Genomic DNA, 23,711 nt, shown 5'->3' with positions numbered 1-23,711 from the left:
GGGAGTATAGATGCAGCTGGGAGAGAAAAATGGATATGACAGAGGAGTGAACGGAAAGTATTTGATTGAGTAGCCATCAGTGTTTAAAAAAGACAGATGGTTTTCTCAGTTCACCCTTGACCCTCTTGTATTGAGTCTCTGGTAATGTACAGCAGCCCAGTCATAAAGCTACACACACACAGCAAAGCCTACACGCTCGTACACACAAACAAGAAATAAAACGGTTTCCTCTGTCCTGGTGTGCCCCGGGAACAGGTCCTGGGAACAGCGCTCTTCCTTTTCCTCTTGTGATGCAGCAGTCCTTCTAACGGGTTTTTTGTGCTGCTCCAAGAATCTCTTTCTAGCAGGGTCAACTTAGGATAAAACAAAGGATCAGTTACTGTGCCAAGGCCTCTGATCACAACCAGTGCAACAACAGTGTCAGGGATGCTACTTAGTATAAATTCCGCTTTAAAGAATCATTCGTTTATAATGCAACAATGCTAAAACAATCACTACTTCCACTTTCTAAAACTTGACTATTTTATGCTTTCATAAATCTACTACTTATCTGGGTCTAAGCTGTGGCCACCCAGCTTTTCCGATGGGACAACAAGGCATTGCTAAGCCAGCCAAGCTCCGTCATCTCACAGCATCTTCTGGGTTTGTTGTGGGGTCTCCTCCAAGTTCAGCATGCCCAAAACATCTCAACAAAGAGTTGCACAGGATGCATCCCCGGCAGCTCGACTCTGAGTCCCTCCTCAATGAACAGGTTCCTCACCCTATCTCTAAGGCTGAGCCTAGACAGCCTTGGGAGGAATCTCATTTCCACTACTTTTATCCAAGATCTCATTCTTTCGGTCACTACCCGCAGTGTTTGGCTTTAGTTGAGGGTTGAAGTGTAAATTGAAAGCTTCACTTTCACTCTCAGCTCTCTCTTTACAACAGCAGATCAGTACAGCGTCCACGTCAACACAGATGACAATCCATCTTCAGCCTCCTGCTCTACTTTCCCCTTTCTCGTAAACAAGTCTCAGACATACTGGGCAGCAGCTCCTTCATGAATGTGGATTAAACTGTGTATCTTTTGGGTTTTGGACGGTGCCTAGATGGAAAAAGATGTAAATGATGTCTGAAGATGTTAACTTGAACTATGAAAAGGTATTATTTAAAATGGATAGATTTAAAGATGAAGAACATCATATTCTTTCAGTCTGTCCTTTTCTTTTGTACATTGGCATGTGGAATAGTTTCTTGGCCACTGGACAGAAACAGGAAGCTCTTAGGCTGGGAGTCAGCTGATTGATGAGCAGTGTAAGTTGGATAACTAAAGCAGAAAGAGAAGTGGAAGACGTCAGAGCAGAACTGGACATGAAGACAAGCATAAATACAAGTTGAGAAGCAGGTTGTAAACCCAACAAATGGTACACATAAAACCCAAACTGGAACTTGTTTATGAAAACCGCTGTATGAAAGCTTTTTTTTTTTTAAATCTTCTTATAACAGCACAGTGATTGCAAGCTGTACCAACATGAGCAGTTTGACTTTGAACGCATGAAACTGCATTAGGTAGTACAGAAGTGATGGCTCCTGAAAGTGGGCCTATGTAGATACTCCACTAAAAATCACTAACTAACTTATGAACATTTCTGATAATAAGACAATAACTGCTCTAAGTGACCCCAAACTTTTAATGCAGTAGTCTAAAACATAGGTTTTCAAACTTTGTCCCCAAGGTACACCAGAAGGCAAGTCTGAATGCATTCCTGCAGAACATTTCCTCTGTTATCTGTGTAGTGGCATAGCGGGAGCTCTGATTGTATTGACAAATAAAGGTGCTTTTAAGTACGATATCTGTAATTTATTTGCTTTGCAATAAGCTCCACTAACATATAATTCTGTCCCCTTATCAGCTGCTTTCACACAAACCAACAGGTCTGCTGCCTCTGACTTATATCTGGTTTTCTATTCTCTCAGAGGAGATGTTTTGGTTTCCTGGTGCCTCCTTGGCACCATTTGCAGTAGTTTCCAGTAGTATTTGTAAATAGACTTTTACCTCTGCCTCAGTCAGAGGCTTTAGTGTATTGTACTATTTGGTATTTCTTTGGAAAATAGCTATAAATTTTGCGACACACTCCTGTCTTAAATGAAAAATACGCTGCCACGCTAAACATCAGCTATGCACTCTCTCTGGCACTCGTTCAATAACAGAGCTAATTTAGCAATTTATCTGATTTCATCTTGCATTTGAACTTGCATCCATAAAAAGTGATGGACATGCCCAAACAAATACACACAGATAGGCTGTTGTTCTCTTCTCTCGAGTCACATCAATGGCTAATGACAGACAGTTGCTGTTATGTGGGCAGCTGGAGGTTTTAGCCTGATGACATGGGGTTAAACAAACAGACCTGCATTAGTTCCCTACACAGCCTGTGTCCAACCCCTATAGGTGAGGCACGTACAAACAGAAACAGTACTTTCCCTTCCCGCAAACTGTGACTTCTTCACACACGTATGCACGCAAACACTCGTACATGCACATCTGCGGCACTTCATGGCTTGAGTTATATTTTTAGACAGTGCTGTGATATGTCAGTGCGATAGCAGCAGTAGGTGATGGGTATCTGCTTCCACATGGTTTTCCTTTCTGCCCGCACCTTCCCAGTCATACTTTTTCAGACTTGTTTACTCTGCCACAGTGTGGAAATGCAGGCTGCTCTGATAGCAGCTGTGGATCTGATATCGAAGGCTTTTGCTCTTCCATGCTGTGGATTCAAGTCTACCGTTTATTATTCTTTCCAGGAGCTTACAGTTCTTTGCATTGCTCTAGGCAAACAGGGGTAGTGACCATGTTTCAAAAGTTTGGGTTTTGTGAGAGTAAACCACCTGGTTAATTAATCCAGTCATCAATAGAGGAGTGTACATGTGATTACTGGCACTATCACTTATTGAATACCAAAATTGCAGCACTGCAGAGAGAGTACATATCTATGGATGGTTTCTAACTGGGGATAAAAACATGTAAGAATGCAAACGCTGTAGGAGAATATTAACACAGGAAGTTAAATAGTTTATTAATTTACACTAAAAAGTGCAGTAAACAACTTTTAAATATATCTGTATGTCGTATTCTAGACTGGCTCTGATGTTGATATCAAGGCTCAGCGTGAGGCCAAACCAGCTACTCCAGGACTCCCTGTTGTTATATGTTTAGAGCATTTTCATGTATTCATATGTGTCTGACTGTAAACGGGATTACACAAGAACTATAGGATGGTTTTAATGAAACTTGGAGAAGTGGGGCATCCTCAAGAGAATAATGCTTATCTCTTGGCTAAGTTTGAATTATACAAAGACTGTGACTAAAATCATTCATTTATCACTCATCGCCAAAATGAAGGGGAACTAAACACTATCAGGCTCTGCTCAGATTGTTTTCTTGGCACAGGTTAAATGTGACACCAAGGTGCAATCCAAGAAATAAATGTGAAGCAGGAAATGGGGCGAATACAGCCCACTGTCACGCTAAGAGATCCAGGCTAAAGTTGCATGACCAAACAAAAATTCAGCACCCTTCTAAAGGAAATAAAAATATTCCTATTATCATAAATTTGTGATTATTTTTTAAAACATTACATTGCATGTAAAAGGCTGCCAGAATATGGAGTGTTTGGCCAGCTTAACACTGTTTCTGGATAACCAAACATCAACCTTCAGGGCTAAAAAAAATGATTGGGGAGATGCCAAAAACTGGTTGGTTGAGGCTGACTTCAAAAACAAATCAATCCATAATGACTCCAATATTAAAACGCTTTTCGTTACATAATTTTATAACTCATACACCTTAATGTGGTCTAGTTTGAGTCTTTAAAAGTATTTGTGCTGTTGGTACCTTCTAATAGATTATCTAGAGGGAGCAACCAAAATAAGTTTTTATCTGACTAATATGATTTGATAGAGACTTCCCAATCAGTCTCTAATACAGTTTTTATTGTTGAATTCATCCATTCAGTTGATGGCTACAGTTTACTAACTAATCTTCCAAGCATTAGTTGATCACTCGTCCCAAATATGGTCACTTCGAGCTAAAACAATTGCACTAAAACAATAATTTTCTTTAGGGGTCACCACAGCGAATCATCTGCCTCCATCTCACTCTGTTCCTAGTATCCTCGTCTGTCACACCAACCCTCTGCAAGTCCTCCTTCACGACATCCTTGAAGTCTCTCTATGTTCTTACTCTTTTCTTCTTGCCTGGAAGCTCCCTATTCAACATCCTTTGTCCGCTTTATACCCACTTTCCCTCCTCAGCACGTCCAAACCACCTCAGCCTTGATAACTTTGCCTCTAAAGCGCTTGGTCTGAGCTGCCCATCTGATTATAATGAATCCACGGTAGACCCGACCATATTTTAATGCTTTTCAGCATACTTTCTTTATTCCTGGTTGCTGTGTCTTACAGACATGGCTGCAGCTTTTCAGCCGCCAAACGAACACACACCAACAACTTTCAATTAAATTCAATTGAGTTTATTTATATAGCGCCAAATCACAACAACAGTCGCCTCAAGGCGCTGACGTCAGTCTTTAAGTCTGACGTCATTAGCCGTGCCTGGGCCCAAACTCTGCTGCAGGTCCCTAAGTCCAACGATCACTGCAGCATCACTGAGAGTTAAAAACTGTCTCTTTCCTTTCATCTGTAATAAAATGATCAGCGTTGCTGCTTTACCAGGCATAACAATTAAGTTTAACATCCAGGCATCCACAAAAAACGAATTTATGAAGTTTAACGGCGTTAGAAGTTAGCAGGAAGTTAGCTCGCTATAAATATAATATACCATGTTCTGACTGAGAGAGTTCTGAACCAAATTAAGACGTACAGCCCTGCTATCATTTCCAACATAAATGAAGATAGGAAACTAAACAGCAGTGACGTTTGTAGGGTTACTGAAGTTTGGCTAGCTGGTATATAGTGATGTGCTACGTGATCCTTCCGATCACAAGACGAGCTGCCAACTCTTGAGCCACGATCGCCCTAGCTATGTTAGCATAATATAAACAGTGAAGCTGGAGGATGAACGCTAACTTTTTTCCACTCAATAAAAGTTAACGTGAGGGTTCCCGAAGGTTCGGTACAATTGCAATCGCATTGCAGGATGCTGTAAACGGGCTGAAATTCAGTCAGGACAACAACTGAGAAAATCCATCCACAATACAAGGTTAGTTATCAATATACTGCTTTAAAATGATTAGCGGTAATAAAAACTGAGAGAGGCCGACAGTGATCACTGACTGTTTTTAGGGGCTTTCAATAGAACAAGATACAAAGCATTAAAACATGTAAAAAACACAAAAGCCTTATTAAACACAGAGTAGTTTGGGCCCGGAAGCAGGATTCATCATGTCATCACTTAAAGACCGAATATTGTAAGGTAGACCCTACAATAATGAACCAGGCTCAGGGAGGGGCGGGGCCATCTGGTGCGACCGGTTGCGGTGAGAGACGGAAGACAGGATAAAGACATGCTGTGGAATAGAGCCAGAGATTAATAACAAGTATGATTCAATGCGAGAGGTCTGTTAACACATGTTGAGTATTTCCTCTTACACAAAAGGAAATACTCAATGCATCATGGGAATCCCCCAGCTAATCCCCCCCTAAATGACAGACAGAACCCAGTTCAGACTTTAAGCCGGCGAGGCGTGATTGCAGATGCCGCTCAGGTGCGTCCGCCTCCCCTGCAGCGGCACCGCAGACCTTTCACTCCACACTGATATGCTCATTTCTAATCCAGTCCATCCTAGCACCGCCAGTGTCACTGTCTCCAAACCTTACACCACAGTGAGCCTCACTAGCATCTTGTAAACTTTACCTTTCACTCTTTCAATGCAAAGTCCAGAAACCAGTGGATGATGTCACAGTGGCTACATCTATTTTTCATATGCAGTCTATGTGGATGACATCAGTTGAGGTTGCTTTTTCTGTGCACGTGTATGTGCAAACTTTTCCACATGTCAAAGGTTTTTGATTATAAACCAAAGTGTTGGATTAATTAAATCTTTGACCTAACAAATTATGATCAGTCGAGCCACCTGAGTTCACAAAGATGACAAATGTCTTTATTGAATTCCCTGATAATCCATCCAACAGCTGTTGAGACCTTTTACTCTAAAAAGTATAATTTTTTTATCCCGTGCGGATAATTTTCATCGATGAATAAAATGTGTGGTAGTCTAGCCAATAGGCATTATTAAATCAGAGTTAGTTAAATCAGTAGGTTGTGGAAGGGACACCATATTTATTTTGATGGATGGAATACACTGAGGACATGTTTTGAATTAGAAATGATGGACACAACAATTACCACAAAGACATCTATGAGAACAAGCATTTAATGGTTGATCCAGTTATCAGACACATGTCTGTGGTTTACATTAGAAACTCCAAATCTTCCCCTTATTTGCTTAGCTGTTCCTAATAGGGCCTTATTTTAGAAATCACTGATCAGGCTCATCAATCAGGGAGAAAACACTCAGACGTTCCTTTCCTTCTCGGGGAACCCACATGCCAGTCAGCTGGAGGAATCCTCAGGCTTGTGGTTGAGACGAGGGGGAAGAGGAGCAGACTTGGCGGATCAAGGGGTTTCAGGCTTGGAGCGGTAGCTGCATTCCTCCATGTCTCTCTCTTCTTCTGCTGATGTCTCACTCTCGTCTTCTCTCGCTTTCCCCCCCTCCATCCATCTCCATTTCCTGTTCCTCCAGCCCCAATGGGGTTGTCAGATGGGATCGTTGATGTTTCCCTGATGTCGTGGCCTCCGAATGCCTGTCCTGGCCAAGCTGTCTGTCTGCACTGTCCCCGTTGTTCACCTCTCATCCCACACAGGTGCTAATAGTAATAATTTCATCTGGCTTATATTGCTTTGGGTAATGTATTACCTATTCAGTCTGCATCAGTCATCAGTCAGAGCCTGTTTGAATAAAAGCACAGCTCCCTTCACAGCGTCTTGCTAAAGGCTGATTTGTTTTTCTTTTCTGGACGTCATCCTCGTCATATTTGGATTTCTTTGACAAGATGAAAATGAAAGGTCTTCAGGTTGCCTTTTGTGTGCTAATACTATATGAAAAGAAGTGCAGTGGGAAGAATTTACTTTAGGGAAAAAGAGAGGATGTACAAGTAAGCATTTAGAAGATGTTGCCCACTGAGAGATAAAAGAAAACCATAATGTCATTGTGGCTCTTTTCTCTCTTGCTCAGTAGTGTGTTTCTACAGTAATGGATGTGCAGCCTAGAAAACAGATAAAAATCTTTAGTAATTACCTCTGAGTCATTCTGTGATCTTATCCAAAAGTTGGCCTGATAGTTATTACCGTTGGCATGGTGAAACCTGGAGAAAGGCGCACACACTGTACATGCAGACAGATGGAAAGAGAGAGAGAGAGAGAACACAACACACCCTCAGCAGACGCTGACAGGTATCCAAAACAGATGATCCTCACACCCATTAGCATGTTAACATGGATAAAGAACCCATTTCAAACTCCTCTGGAAATCTGAAGGCTGGCTTTGCAGAGCTGCCTAGATCTAAATCTGCCACTGTGTGTGACGTGCACGCTACCTGCCAGCCTGTTTAGCATAAATGAATTATAAACGGACATAAAAAACTAGGATTTGCAGCCTATTAAATCATTTTAACCTTGTTATTATAAAGTGAAATCTTTTTTTTTCTGTCTTGGTGAGAGACGAAGCTTCACATCCAGCTCAGTCTGAGTGGAGCTGCTGTTTCGACACAGGATGGAGCCGGTGAAGCTGTGGCTGAATGCCATTTAAAAACTCCTATTTGAGAAACATATACCAGTTCTGATGTGCTCATGCCATAGATGATATATAAAAATAGACGAGTGGAAACTCTGCATTTACGACGCCGTCCTTAAGCACGCCTTCTTTCTAATGACCAGCAGGAGGCGACTCTTCTAGCTTGAAAAAGAAGTCCAGTTGGGTAGAATTGGGAAAACAATCCTTGGTTCTGCTCCTCTTTGGCCTCTGCACACACTTTCCTGTTGAATTATAGTCTCATTTGTTACTTTGAAGTCTTACTTAAAACAACATGATGTTTAGTGTTTTTAAATGTAATGAGGCATGAAAAAAGCCGGACAAAGACGCAGACTAACAGCCCCAGCTACGCACAAAAATAGCAGAGCATTCATGCAGTCGAGAACAACCGGACTCTTCAATATTTCCAATGTTTTTCATTGTCTCTGCTGTCTGAAAAAGTATGACCAAAAATGGGTTTTGTCGAGCAGTTTCTGGAGCATAAATGGCAAATAAAGTACGCACTGTTTTACCTCAAACCCTTATTGAACAAACCTCTCAGCTCTGAGGGGATAAGTGACACTGGAGGCATTTCTGTCATTGGCCCGTGGCGATAGCAGTATCTAGGTGGTGACTGATAGGCGGCTGCTTATAAACCAAGTGGTGTTTTTTCCCCCTCAGAAGTTTCATTGTTTGAGTTAAGTGAGCTGCAATAATTCAAAGAACGGAGACAGTTTGACATTTTCAAGTTAAGAATTCATAGATAATTACCAGATGGATAGATTAAATCTGTTTTTTGCTTGGTAATGTAAACGTTTGGAAATTTTAGGATATTAAAAAATAAACCATTTTAAATTTTGACTTTAAAACTGATCCACTTTAGAGTCACGTTTACAAGGGAGGTAATCATACCTTATACAGTCTAGAGTTCGTAGTCAAAGCTTAAGCAAAAGTCTTTCAAGTATTTGAGCTGTGCAAATACATGAAAAGTGGTCTGTTAGTTTGGAGCTGACACAGAGTAAAAGTTCATTAAATGTAAACATTTAATAAACATCACCAGAGTGTCACAGCACCGAGGCCTTCCCAAGACAGCCCAGACATGTGATCTTTCCAGCATGTCCCAGGTCTGCCCCAGGGTCTCCTTCTGGTTGGAAATACCCACACACCTAACCTAGCAGGCACCCAAGAGGCGTCCTTGTCAGATTCTTAACAATATCAACTGGCTCCTTTCACTGTTGAGTGATTGCTGCGCTACTCTGAGCTCTTCCCGAATGACCTATCTGCTCATCAAATCTCTCCGGCTGAGCACACCCTTTGGAGGAAGCTCATTTCCGCTTTTTGTATCAGTGATCTTATTTTTTTGGTCGCTACACAGAGCTTGTGGCTGCAACTGGCGATAAGGACATAGATGGAGCATTAAATTAACGCCCAGCTCTCTCTTTACTGCAACAGCTTTGTCATGACTGCAGACAGTGCAGTTCATCAGTCAGTTCCTCCCAAATGCCTCAATTTATTCCCAACCTTGAGCACTTCATTCTGTTGTAAATGAGAACCGTAGCTCTTAAGTTCTGAGATGCAAATTCTTATCCTAGCCCGCAGGTGATGAGGCCAGCAGGACTTCGTTTAACAGACTCAGCCCATGAGTCTGTTTTACCTTTATTACTTTGAAGTCTGTGTATCTATGTGTTTTTCTGACCGCTTGAAACTCCAACTGTCAAAAAAAAACATATGTTTATGTCGATGTGAAGCTGTTTGTGCCGTTCATTAGCTCGTCTGTTAATCTGTTATCTGTTAGTCACTGAAGCTACCTGGTGCAGATATCTATTGTGTCTGTGTTTGTGCAGGACTACCCCAAGAACAGACATCCGGGGTGGAGCCGAGGATCAGTGGCCTACCATGCAGGTGAGAGATTTTAACTCAGTTTCCTCTTTTTTTCTTATTTCCCCTTAGAGGGTTGGGTTTCACAGAAAGAAAGTCATGTGTTGATTGTTTGTCTTGTTTTTTTCCTCTCGGTGTGGAATTACCCCCGTAGAATACATAAATTGGATTTACTTCCTCTGAAGCATCTTTTGCTGCCTTTAGATGCCAACATCACAGAGGGACAACTCGGCTTAATGTTTAAGGTGCCTAACACAAACAGAGATCAAGGAGGATTGTAGACACAAAGGCTGATAAAACATACGGTGACAGCATCAGAGAGATAAAACGGACCAAATCTCTGTTTCTCTTTATCTGCTTTTCTGTGGGAGTTCGGTCAACTTTGTAAGTGATGAACCAAAACCCGAGTTTAGTTAAAGTTATCTTTATCTCCCTTTGCTTCCACACACACACGTTCAGTCTTGATTGTTTGTGACAACAAGCCTGTGAACATTATCTATCCAGGCATCTGCACAAACCCCCACAGTTCCCATTCCAGGCCTCACTAACAGCGCTAAGAGATTAGCTATCAAACGCTTGTGCCATGATATGGGAATAGAAGCAGCTAGGTAGGTGGTTGTTATTGCTTGGTGAAGCTACTGTGGGTAGCCAGCTCTTTATCTGAAAATCCAGTGTCACAATTCAGATCTTGTTAGTCCTTATCTGACCAAAGCAGTTACGAGCTAGCTGGCTTTTATCTGCTTTATTTTGTTCTGAAGCATCCCATTGTTATTCTTTCTCAAAGGGGGGTTTCTGCTGCTCTTATTCTGAATGATTCACCATAACACACTATAAATGTCACTTTCCGTTCATGTTTTTCCACCACAAAAAGGGTAGGATTTTATTTTTAGAGGAATGTTTATATACTTTATTCCATTTGACCTCCAAATAAGCTATCAAAACACATTTTCTTGTTCAGTCCGCACATTCCATTTATGTTTTGAGTTAATGTTTATAATCTTAAATCCCCATATCCCTTTGCAGATTCCATTTATACTTAGGATTTATTAATAATAATAACAGTTGATGCTATGCATCCTGCCGGGGTCTGTGGATGATGCCTCATTGCTGAGTGACAGACGAGGCCTGTCTTTCACAGAGGCTCACTGTGCCAGTCCCAGAGGTCTTGCGCTGCGGTCTGCCTGGTTTGGCTGCTGTGCATTGAACACCACAGCAATGTGCACGCCCCAGTAGAGCTCGCATTAATCTTATTTGTTACAGACTAAAATGATGTATGTGGTTTTCCACGCTGTGCATATGAGGTTTGCTTTCCATGCTTCGGTTAATGTGTAGACTCTGATCCAGCAATTCAAAATCAACAGTCAGAGCCTTTTCTTCATGTCTCCACGCATCCAAGATTTTCACTGAAAGGCTCGTCAGTCTCAAGAATTGTACATGGATGCGCTTTGGCAGGGTGACAAAAGTAAAAAAGCAATATTTTTTAGAGTACGTTGACGGTTTTTTGAACATTTTGTTTCTTAGGGATACCAAACTACTCTTACTAGCATTCTTTGCTAAATGTGGGACATAAAGCTGCAAATGTTTGACCTTCATCATCCGCTCTAGTTGTTTGTGGTCTGCCTTTCTTCCTCTTCCTGATTGTGTCCATCTCAGGGCACACTCTTGGTCTGAAGATGTTGCATATTCAGTGAAGACACCCATTGCAGAAGACCTTGATTGGTTGGTAGAACTTCACATCGCTGTTGTAGAGGCTTAGATTTGTGTTCTGTGTAAGCTGTCTAGATTTCCAAATGGAGCTGAGCCTTCTGAAAGCATCCTGTGCTTTATCTAACCTATCCTCGATAATAAGTTCCACCTTAAAGTTCAGGGTACACCTGTATTCATACGTGAACAGTTCTTCCTTTAACTGTCAGATGACACGTTACAACAGCCTGACTTGGCCTAGCATGAACCTTCAGTGAGTGTGTCACCACTGCTTCAGCATATGCCATACTACGATCAACTTATTAAACTCATAGTTTTGTCTCAGTTTCAGATCAAGTGATCATGTAAAGAGATTTTTGGTTTCCTGTTGTCCTTTTCCAACATCGGAGTGCTGGTGGCCAATGCAGGGCCAGTTGCATACATTGCAGTTTTTCATTGGACATTGGCTGCTTGTCCACTCATTTCAGTTCAGCCCTGACCATTTTCAGAGGAGTTTTTCCCCCTTTCTTAAGCAACTTAACACTGAACTATGAATCATACATAAAAAACAAAATATTAAACATAAAAATGCATCTAGCTTTGTGGAGTCACCCGTATTGTGTATTCACATAACAGCTCGACAACTTAGGAAAGAGCAAATTTTAAATTGTATCTTTTGGCACTTTGCTACTAACAGCCTGTCACAAAAAACAGAATTTGCTCCAATTTCTTTTGTTGAATCTATGAAAAATGCCAAAGATAACCAAAGTTTTATGGGCATAAAATAGTATTTTTGCAACAACAAGGTGATTTCCAAATGGCTGTTAGCTGGAAACTTGGCATATCTCAGAATGTGTGCAAATTAAAGAAACCGGAGAAGTGGAAGACCTAAAAAAAAAACCTATCTACAGCAGATTATCAGTATCTGAAAGTCATGAAATAGGAAAACAATCCAGCAAATATCTGACATAGGACCAGGTATACATCAGTTGTTCCCTGCTTTGCTTGCTCATAGGGGGTCATATGATTGTTGGGTTTTTCTCTGTGCCTATGAAGCGCCTTGAGGCCACTTTTGTTGTTATTTGGCGCTGTATAAATAAAATTGAATTGAATTGAACTTTTTACTGAAACCTCATCAGAAATGGTCTCAGTGAAATGGTGACTGTAAAGAAGCTTTTCTCAACGAAGGGAAACTGGCTGAGGTATGCCAAATTACACAAGAATTGCCCTGAAAATCAGTGGTGATGGAGGCTTTGTCATGGTTTGGGGCTGCATTTCTCAGTGATGTTAGGGGCCTTGTCAGAACAATAGTTGTGAATGTAGAAAAGTACTGTCAGATTTTGATCCACCATTCAGTGCCATCTAGAAATTATTGTTTACTGCCAGTGCAGTAAAAGCATAACTGTGTAGAAAAACACACAATGTAACATCATCAGTCATGGATTCGCCTCTCCAGAGCCCGGACCTCAACATTATTAAAGCAGTGTGAGATCATCTGGACAGAGGACAGAACAAAAGGCAGCCAGCATCCAAAAAGGAGCTTTGAATGTCCTCCAAGACTGGAGAACTATTTACGAGGGCTACTTAATGCATGATTTTAAACATTATCCATATAAATATAGCATTACATTTTAATTACATTTTCCTTTAATGGAATCACTTTTTAAATGCTTTGCATAGCTTTGCACTCGTGCAGTGTTAGATTAGTATGAACAGTCTATCAGAACGTACAGAACATGGCTACAGCTGAGTGGATATATACTGTATCAGTTTACTCTGACAAAGCCGACACACTTATCTACATCAAAGTGCTGCAGAACAACACTGGTTTGCACAGCTATCATCTGCTTTCTTTCCACCTTGCTTATTTAACCCTTTAAGACCTACCATAGAACCAAGTCCGCCAGAGCTTGTATTATATTTTTACATGCTGTAGTGCCATTTTTGGGAGCATTTCAAGTTGCTATACATAAATACAACCATTATAGCCCAAATTTTAATAATATGTATGCATTAAGTGCATAGTAATTACATAAATTGCAAAAAAGTGCAATAAACTACAAAAAAAATTGAAAATTGTTTTTGTTTTTTTTAACATACATTCCTAGTTAGAGAAATTTAAGAGGCTTATCCCTCAAAACTGTAAATACAAAAAAGTTGCACAAAATAATTTCCCACCACAGGAAATTTATTTTGAGTGTCTTCATAGTTTTATTATTGAAATACACCAATTTTTATATACTGCAAGAAAAATGAAAATAAATATTATAATCAAATTTGCAAAAAAACAGCATGTGCATCAAAATAAACTATTTCCAGCAGTGCAATTTGAGTCCTAAGCATAAGTCATAAAGTCAAACATAACCTTTAAAGACACCAGTATGCTTGTATAGGCCCTGAAGGTAAACAACCACATTTCCGTGTCATGACGTCACTTCCAGTTTCGGGCAGGTCATGGCGGACATGCGATAGTTCGCGCTGACGTCTGTTCCAACGTAGGAAGAGTTACGAACAGCTGATCGGATCAGCAAAGTGTGTTTCTGGAATATTATGTTTTTGTTGCTGCAAGTGCTTTTTATGCAATTTTTGCAAAGCCATATGTGGAAGGAAACCATGACCTAGGACAAGCTGATGACATGAGATGTAAGTACAACTCCTCTGGTTTCATATGCAAAAAAAATTATTGCGCTAGCTTATGTGGTTGCAGTGCTACCGGGATTTAAAAATAGTTACGCAAAACGGAGCGTGCCCGCTCCGACCGGCTTTAAAGGGTAAAAACGTCTTCTCACAGAAAGAAGGCAGGGGTTGCTGTAGTTGCATGTTTCATTGTAACATAACATAAAACAACAGAGAAACAACTGTTAACTTGTGGTGTACATTACAAAAAAAGAAACAATAATTAGTTTAAGGCCTAGTAACGTTTTAATTGTCTAGTTACTTGTCACACGTGTCTTTACTTTTAATCGAGGGTTGTTTTCATCTTCACGTTTCTTTATTACCATTGGACTGCTGGAGCATTGTTCTGAGATAAATTTTTGTAGATCTCTTGGTTTGATATTGAATTTAAGTTTGTAGCGGGAAAGAAGGATGAAGGTCTAACAAAATAGGGTCTGCTCAGTTCCACAGAAGGGCATGTTTCTGCACAGAGGTGTGTCTGTTATTTTATGGTTGTGTTTTTGTATTAGCCCTCAGTACCTGAACCAGCAAATATCTGCCAAGTTATTCTTGGCAGGTCTTGGCTCCAAATAAACACTTAAAGCTGATATCTATACTTTGATCAGTGCTGTTTTTCTCTGCATTGGCAGTACAGGAGTTTATCATTAGCTATTAAGAAGAAGGTAACGCAGTAGATTGTGTGATTTACAGGAAAAATGGCAAATTGCATCACGCAGGGTGACATTTGTCCTTTTTGTATAAACTTTTATAAACAATTTGTCACCAGAGCTCTGTTTCTTTTGGCCTGATTTATGGTACATAGCAGCGGACACGCAATCAGTGCTGAGCTGCATCACATTTGATGCGTATTATTGACTTTTGAGGCTGTTATTTTAGTCCTGATAAGTTCCAGGTATTTACACAAACTGTATTTCCAACAATATCACTGCTTCTTTGTACAGCTTGTATAGTCTGAGAGATCTTTGCCCGACGCTGGTGTTACAACGAGTGTTTGCATTGGAATTTTGCCCAGTGTGGACCTCCATCCTTCGTGCTTGCTCCACACATTAATGGGCCATGAGGTCCCTATGCTGTTGGTCCCTGTGGGCCCTGTCAGGAGTAACCAGCCATCCAACCAGTGAGTGCTCCTCAGCAAGCCTCATTAACCCAATCAACCCCCCGCCCCAAACACACACACACACACACACACACACACCCCTCTTCCAAACACCCCTCCATCAGTGACTCACACGTGCTATGACTCAACACCCGCAGCTGAAGGTTGTGCCCGACCACCACAACCACCATCCATCCCGCTCAACCACGCCGACCAAGATAATAGGACTCAGTCTAACTTCAGTGACAGGGTTTAATCTGATTCAAGCTCAAGTTCTGCAAAAACAATTATTCAATAGCAACTTGTTACGTAAGGGAGATAATATCACCCTCTTACCTTGGGACAGATTAGTTTTGGATGGCATTGTCTGTACCACTTAGGGGCACAAAGAGAGGCTGGTAAATACTGTCTGAATCTAGGCTTTGTGGCTATAATTCATTTCAGTTAATTTCAATTTATATTGTGCCAAATTGCCAAATCACAACAACTGTTGCCTCCAGGCGCTTTACATTGTAAGGTAAACGCCATACAATAATACAGAGAAAATACTATACCACACAGTGGAATTCATTTGCAATAATTTATCTGACATATTTATAATGTTACGACCCGAATCTGCTAGAGTTCAGAGGGGGTAAAAACAAAAGAGAGTCTCACTGGGGAAGAATGGAGTCGGAAAAGTTTTTTTTAAAGAAAAACCTCAGCGAACTGAAAAATAATAGCGGCATTGACTACAAACAACCAACCAATACAAAGCAAAACAAGGGGGGGGGGGGCGTAATAATAATAACAGTCTCTGATTCTGCTCATTCCAGCTTCATAATTTTATTCTTGGACTCTCTTAGAGTAGTAAAGTAATGAATCACTTTTCAAAATAATCCTTATCCTCGACCTCGGAGCAGCCCGTCAGGCAGAACCCGCATGTCGATGCTTCAACTACAGCGGGTGTAGCGACTTCCACAGTCGCTAGAGGCCGGGGATGAAGCCTGCCTATTTGCCTGACGCGCTGTCAACTTTACGCAATAATGCGAGAGGTGGAATTGTTTGCTTGTTTATTAAAGTGCTTTGCGATTTTTACAGAGTAGTATCATCGGCTCCTGATTCAAACTCTTACAACATCACAGGCTCTAATATAACGAAGCGAACATGTTGTGCAGCGGTCAACAAAAACTACGGCTACCCAGCCCTCGTCTCTGTCAAAATCAAAACCAGTGAATGACAGACTGACAACACCCATTTATGTCACCGCTAGCACCCACGTGACTCCCATAACAACCAAACAAATAAAAACCCAGTGATCATCAAAATTCAATACATTCAATTATGGCTCCTACACACCAGCCCCTAATTATTAGGATCCCTTCTAATAATTACCCATAATTAACCAAGTAGGAGACATAAAACATGCAGAGAAAAGTCAAGCATTTACTGTATTTCAATATTACCCACAGGAATCCTATAGGTAATCTTAAAGTCTATCTTAAAAGAAAAATGAGAGACATTTTATGTCCAAATACAATCAAAGTCTGATAATTGGACCCAGAAGTCTTTAACTGTGATCTGCCTCCAGCAGTAGACACAGTTTGGTAATAGGTCGATCCAGGCAACTAGTCTGAGTTTTAATCCGAACTTGACGAACGAATCCTCTTCGGTCAGGAAAAGTCTTTATCACACGTCCCATTGGCCAAGAGTTTCGAGGTGCCGAACTGTCCATGATGAGAACCAGATCTCCCACGATGAGGTTCCTTTTTACTCCAATCCATCGCTGACGTTCCTGTTGCTGTAGTAGGTATTCCTTCACCCATCTTTTCCAAAACAAGTCAGACATGTATTGGACTTGTTTCCATCTTCTGTGTGTGTACATATCAGTGGAATGGAATACTCCTGGTGGTAATATCGGTGAGGTCTTTAACAGAAGAAGATGATTAGGGGTCAAAGCTTCCAGGTCGTTAGGATCCATTGAGGCTTTGGTAATTGGGCGGCTGTTAATGATGGCTTCAACCTCACAAAGTACAGTATGAAGACCTTCTTCATCCAGGTTTTGTACTTTCATTATGGAATTAAGTACTTTGCGAACCAGTCTTATCAGTCGCTCCCAGGTTCCTCCGTGATGTGAACCTCCAGGTGGATTAAAGGTCCATTTAACTCCCTTTTGCAGAAAGACGTCATTGATTTTTACCTGGTTCCAATGTTCAATGGCAGTTCTAAGTTCACGTTCAGCACCTACAAAATTGGTTCCGTTGTCAGAACGCAGTTCTCGAACCTGACCTCTTCTTGCATTGAAACGTCTGAACGCATTAATGAAAGAGTCAGTATCCAGTGATGGAGCAACCTCAATGTGAACAGCACGGATAGCAAGGCAGGTGAATATAACACCGTATCTCTTCACCACGCTCCTCCTACTTTTTACACTGAAGGGTCCGAAGTAATCCACTCCCACCCGCGTGAATGGAGGTTCATCTGGAATGATTCTTTCATTGGGCAAATCCGCCATCTGTTGATTCACTGGTGGAGCATTAAGACGTCGACAGATGACACATTTAGATAACACTTTTCTTATTGCTGTACTAGCTCCAATCAACCAGTACTTTTCTCTTAGCTTAGACAGCATGTGGTTACAACCACCATGTCCAACTTCCTGATGTATGTGTCTAAGCAAGAGCTCGGAAATGTGTTGATCCTTTGCTAGTATTATGGGATGTTTCACCTCAACTGGCATCAATGATCTACTGAGTCTCCCACCCACTCTGAGAATTCCATCTTGCAGCTGTGGGCAGAGTCTTCTTAGAGGACTTGATTTTATAATGGGTTGTCCCTTCTCCAGATTCACAAGCTCCAAGGAAAATCTCCTCCTCTGACAGAACTTGATAATGACAACCTCAGCTTTGTCCAGATCTTCCACTGTAAGATCCTTAATCACAGATGTCCTCTTAAAGTTCCTCAGCTTTTCTTCCACAAATGATTTCTGTTGCTCTTTGGTGACCACTGGCTGTGGTAAGCTTGAACACAATTCTCTCCTTTTCTTCACAAAGGACAGAAGCAAGTCCTTAAATTTTAACAGCCATGCCACTGACTTCTTAAGACGTGTCCAGGTGGAAAAATGTTTAAACAAGCGAGTAACAGAATTTCTCCAGCTTGCTCAACACTCACTGTGGCAACTGTTTTTACCTCAGGATCATCAGATGCAAGCAGACTGATGTCATCTGGGTAGACAGGCCATTCACTCCTAGATTGTAGAAGATACTGAGGCCCAAACAACCATTTTGTATTCTTCATAAAAACATCGACTTTCACTCCTCTTGAGGCCATATCTGCTGGATTACTGGCAGTGTCCACATATCTCCATTGCGAGGAAGATGAAACTCTTAAGATTTGTGAAACTCTGTTGGTCACAAAAACCTTGAATCTTGAAGTCTCACTCCTGATGTATTTAAGAACAGAAGCACTGTCTGTCCAAAACACAGAATCCAGAAGTTCCATCTGCAGCTCTTTCCTCCAGAGTACATCCAATCGACTGGCCATGGTTGCTGCAATGAGCTCCATTCTCGGGATGGTAAAGGATTTAAGAGGAGCGACACGAGCTTTTCCCATAACAAACGCACAGTGTCGTTCTGAACAAATGTTTTCAATCAGCAGGTAGGTCACTGTTCCATACCCATCCTCACTGGCATCACAGAATTGGTGCAACTGAGCACTCGTGATTTCTCCAAATCCATCAGGTTTCAGACAACGACTCACTTCAAACTTGCTCAATAGCTGGAGCTGCTGGAGCCATGTTAACCATCTTTTGGAAAACAGCTCTGGTACGTTATCGTCCCAGCCGATTCCTTCCTGGCATAGATCTCTTAGGATTTTCTTAGCAGTTAAGACCACAGGACTTAGCATTCCAAGAGGATCGTAGATAGAACTGACAATTGAAAGGATTCCTCTTCTGGTGAGCGGTCTGTCCTTGAGCACAATCTTGAACTTAAAAGAGTCTGATTTTATGCACCACTCCACGCCCAAAACTCGCTCGATCATTGAGGAATCCAATTCCATGTTCAACTCTTTCATTCCTGTGGCTCTGTGACTTTCAGGAATTGATTCCAGCACTCCAGGCTTGTTGGTGATCCACTTTTTGAGCAAAAATCCTCCTTTGGCACACAAAGAAACCAACTCGTGGTACATTAACACTGCTTCCTCATCAGTTTCAACGGACACAAGACAATCGTCCACATAAAAACAGTGCAACAACTTCTTCACAGCTTCCTCACTGTAGAGATGTCCAAAGTCATCCGCACACTTTCTGAGTGCAAAGTTGGCACAACTTGGTGACGAAGTTGCCCCGAAGAGATGTACATTCATCCTGTATTCAGATGTTGGTTGTTCCAGATCACCTTTAGGCCACCAGAGAAATCTCAATAGATCTTTATCTTCAGCTGGAACCATGACTTGATGGAACATGGATTCAATATCTCCCATAATTACAACTGGCTCCTTCCTGAATCTTGTGATCACTCCTATTAAAGAGCTTGTAAGATCAGGTCCTTGTAAGAGTTGGGAGTTTAAAGATGTTCCATGATAACTCACTCCACAGTCAAACACAACTCTGAGTTTCTTCTTGGTCGGATGGTAAACACCATGGTGTGGTATATACCACAGCTTGCCATCATTGCGATTGATCTCCTCTTCCGGGACCTTTTCAGCATATCCTTTAGCCAGAAGCTCATTCATGAACACTTTGTACTCAGTATGAAACACTGTGTCTCTCTCAAATCTCTTTTGTAGAAAGCGCAGACGTTGTTGAACAACTTTCTTATTGTTTGGCATACTGATACTGGCATTCCGAAAAGGTAATGCTATCTGGATATGACCACCCACATATTTGGCAGAGTTAGTCACTATTTCCAGAAATCTCTGATCCTCTCTTGACAATCCAACCTGCTCATCAGCTTTGCTCTCAGGAAAGTCATTCTTGAACTGTTGCTGCCAAAGCTCCTCCAGCGTGACAACAGAAATTCTGTTGACTGTAACTTGTGGATGCTTCTGATCACTTGTAGCTTCACAGTTTCCTGAAAGTGGTCCATTGATGGTCCAGCCAAGCCTTGTCCTTACGGCATACGGTCCTCCATCAACACTACACACCACTTCCAGAGGTTCCAAGGCTTTGGGAATGTTTGTTCCAATCAGAAGTTCGATTCCTGCATTTATTTGAGGCAGGGTTATGTGTTTTAAATGTGCCCATCCTTCAATATCTCCTGGCGTTGTAATATTTCCTTTATGTACAGGCATGGACTCCTGTGTGTACACTTTTGGCAGTTCCAGAAATTCGTCACCACAAAGAGCGGCAACCTCCAGTCCTGATAAAGTGTTGCTGCTCACAACTCTTTCCTGGCCCATGGTTCTGAGGAGGATGTTTCCTTTCCTTCCCTCAAGGTGAAGTCTGCGCATCAGACTCTCAGTGCAGAAAACTGCTGTGCTCCCTTGGTCCAAAAAAGCATATGTTGTAATAATGTTGCTTCCTTTCTTTGACTTTACTTGGACAGGCACAATGGGCAGTTTACAGTCCTGGTCTCCAGCCCCTGTAAGACCACTCGACACCAGTGTGCTCACATGCGGCTGCATGTTCCTGTCGGTCTTTTCAGAAGGTGAACTTTCTTTGTGCAGGATGGTGGGATGTTTCCGGCTGCATTTGGAACAGGAAATCCTCTTACGGCAATCTTTACTGATGTGTCCTATACACAAGCAGCCAAAACAGATGCCATTTTCCTTTAAGAAGGTTATCTTCTTCTCATGAGCCATTTTTCCCAACTGTGCACAGACGTCCAACATGTGTCTTCCTCCACAACAAATACAGACGTTCCTTCCAACCTGATTATTTTTCATTTCCATTTCCGCAGGCTTAGGGGTACTCTCCACAACTTGCATAGTGGTGGCAAAGCTTGTTCCTTTATTTCCAGGTCTGCCTTGATACTTGGCTTTACTCATTCCTTTTGTTGGTAAAGAAAGCGGAGAATCTTGAATATTACCGAATACAGGATCAGTTAATATTCTTATTTGCTTCTCCAAAAAGTCTGCAATATCCATAAATTTGGCTCTTCTTTTATGCCTTTCTTGCAGGTCACAAACATGGCTTCTCCATTTGTCCCTAAATTTATACGGCAATTTTTTAATAATGTTCACCATATTAGAAGGCATGTCCAAATCACTCAGATGCTGCACCTCCTCCATTGCATTACAGCATCCCCTGAGGAACAAACTGTAGTTCTGAAGAGCTTTTACTTCCTCTGTTTTAATTGATGGCCATGAAAGTGCCTTGTCCAGATATGCAGCTGCGACCTTCTGTTCATCGCCATAGTGCTCCTTTAACAGTGATTTTGCCTTGCGATAACCACGATCTGAGTTCATTTGTTGACAGCTTCTCACCAATTCCTTTGCATGGCCTCTTGTGTACTGTTCCAAAAAATATAAACGATCACTGTTATTCTTCGTATTGCACTCAACTGCATTCTCAAATGCTTTAATAAATGAATAATATTGAAGTGGATCTCCATCAAAATGAGGTATTTCTCTCTTTGGTAAAGAAAAGAGGCTTTGTTGTTGGATTAAGAGTGTTGTTATTTCATTTTGTTTAGTCATTATTCCAATAACATCATTTTGTGGTTCCAGTTCCACCATACCATTTGTATGACAGTCATTTTGTCCATTTGCATCAGATGGGTTTGAAGGAATAACTGAATATTGTCGAGGATGCTTATTTTGAGAGGATTCAGTCAGCACGGCTTGTTGCACGACACATTCCTGGGTTTTATCTTTTCTCCTGTTTTGAGTTTCAGCATTAGTCAATGAATTTTGTTTTGCAGAAATGTGAGGTATAAATTCCAATGCATCAACATTAAGGGTTTGTTTAGATCTTTCATGGGAAATGTATGAATTCATTCCATCTGAAACTTTTAAAGATCCTTTTTTGCTTGTTATACTTTGAGCTTTAAGGACATTTATTGTAGCCATTTTTTCAGCAATTTCAGTGTCCAATTTTAGCCTTTCCTTTCTTTTACGAAGACGTTCCTCCTCTTCTTCCAGTACATGTTTCTCATCCAATGATTTCTGCTTTATCATTAAAGCTGCCAACTCTGCCTCAGCTTTCATACGAACAGATGAAGTTGAAGATCTTGATGAAGAAGTTTTGTGGCTTTCAACATTTGAAACACTATCACTTGGCTTGATATCATCCTCCACTTCTGTCTCAGTATTTGATGCAACATTGTTTTCCAATAAATTGATTTGCTTTGGATGAACAGCAGGATTTTGTTCTCTTTGATTTATCCAGTTTTGAATTTCATTTAAAAACACATTGGTGTATTTCATGATGCTTGAAAACCATTCCTCTTGTTTTATTACTTCTTCCTCTGGCACCAAAGACAACACCTCAACATGTAAACTTGAAGCCTTTTCACACAGTGCCTTTAAATCCACCAAATACTGCTTAATTTGAGAAAGATTTTCATTGTGTTGCATGAGCGCTTTCATTTTTTGTATTAGTCCTTTCATTTTATTGACATAAATTTTGCATTCATTTTGTAATTTTTCGATTTTATTCAACAATGTCTTTCCAGTCATTTTTCTTTCTCTCTTTCCCCTCAAATGATTAGAGGAACAATCATCACCAGCTGTTTGACTCGTGATTTTCCCGTTTGTTTGTTCGATTTTTTTATTTATTTATTTTTAATCTTCAGTGATCATCCATTAAAACATATATCCACTGGAAGCCACAATAGACTTTGACCAAAAAATCCTTTCAACGTAACGGCACTTTAATTGTCCATTTGAACGTCATCCAAGCAGCATAATTAATAAGACGCAGCGCAGACATCATTCCAAGAGCGCAGCCAAAAACGTTGCACATTTAACCAACATTCATTCCATTCAGTGTCTCCTCTTGAACATCTCAGCACTAATGCAATGTGGCTTCCTTTTCCACAACCAGACATGCACAGGTATTCTTACCTGCGCTCCTCAGAATTGCGTCAGGTGTGTCGGTGCTGCTGGGCTCACTCATTCAGATGCGCTGCACTTACTTGGCGTCTTTCAGGTTCCTTGATCTGATTTCTTTGATCCTGCTTGCGGCTGGCTTTTCCAGAATGCCGTTTTTTGTTGACTAAAGATGTAGCGACTTCCACAGTCGCTAGAGGCCGGGGATGAAGCCTGCCTATTTGCCTGACGCGCTGTCAACTTTACGCAATAATGCGAGAGGTGGAATTGTTTGCTTGTTTATTAAAGTGCTTTGCGATTTTTACAGAGTAGTATCATCGGCTCCTGATTCAAACTCTTACAACATCACAGGCTCTAATATAACGAAGCGAACATGTAGTGCAGCGGTCAACAAAAACTACGGCTACCCAGCCCTCGTCTCTGTCAAAATCAAAACCAGTGAATGACAGACTGACAATGCCCATTTATGTCACCGCTAGCACCCACGTGACTCCCATAACAACCAAACAAATAAAAACCCAGTGATCATCAAAATTCAATACATAGGTTGGACTAGTTAGCTCCCTCTTACTAACTTTGTTCATATAGAGCAGGCTTATTACTAAAGCAAAGATCAA

General features: G+C 41.1%; 1 protein-coding gene and 1 long non-coding RNA gene across 7 annotated transcripts in view; one reads left to right on the top strand and one right to left on the bottom strand.

The window, feature by feature from the left end:
- spryd3 (SPRY domain containing 3) overlaps positions 1–23,711 on the top strand; it is an 88,097-nt gene that overhangs the window by 37,667 nt on the left and 26,719 nt on the right. For 4 of the 6 annotated variants that reach the window (XM_080294757.1, XM_080294758.1, XM_026153365.2 and 1 more), the window contains one exon: positions 9,635–9,692. In XM_080294757.1, coding sequence (XP_080150883.1) covers positions 9,635–9,692 — 58 coding nt within the window. Of the gene's footprint in view, positions 1–9,634; positions 9,693–20,390; positions 20,539–20,648; positions 22,201–22,226; positions 22,406–23,711 lie in introns of those variants that run through there. The other 2 variants (XM_080294759.1, XM_080294760.1) reach the window with 2 other exon arrangements.
- Positions 7,045–7,391, bottom strand: LOC145422868 (uncharacterized). Its single transcript, XR_013904075.1, has 2 exons — positions 7,299–7,391; positions 7,045–7,095 (listed from the first exon to the last, which is right to left on the bottom strand). It is a non-coding gene; the product is annotated as an uncharacterized LOC145422868 (long non-coding RNA).

This window comes from Astatotilapia calliptera, chromosome 20 (assembly GCF_964374335.1).
Source record: "Astatotilapia calliptera chromosome 20, fAstCal68.1, whole genome shotgun sequence".
NCBI classification, from domain to species: domain Eukaryota; kingdom Metazoa; phylum Chordata; class Actinopteri; order Cichliformes; family Cichlidae; genus Astatotilapia; species Astatotilapia calliptera.
The sequence above is the reverse complement of the archived record's forward strand: the minus strand, read 5'-3'. Positions and strand labels throughout refer to the sequence as shown.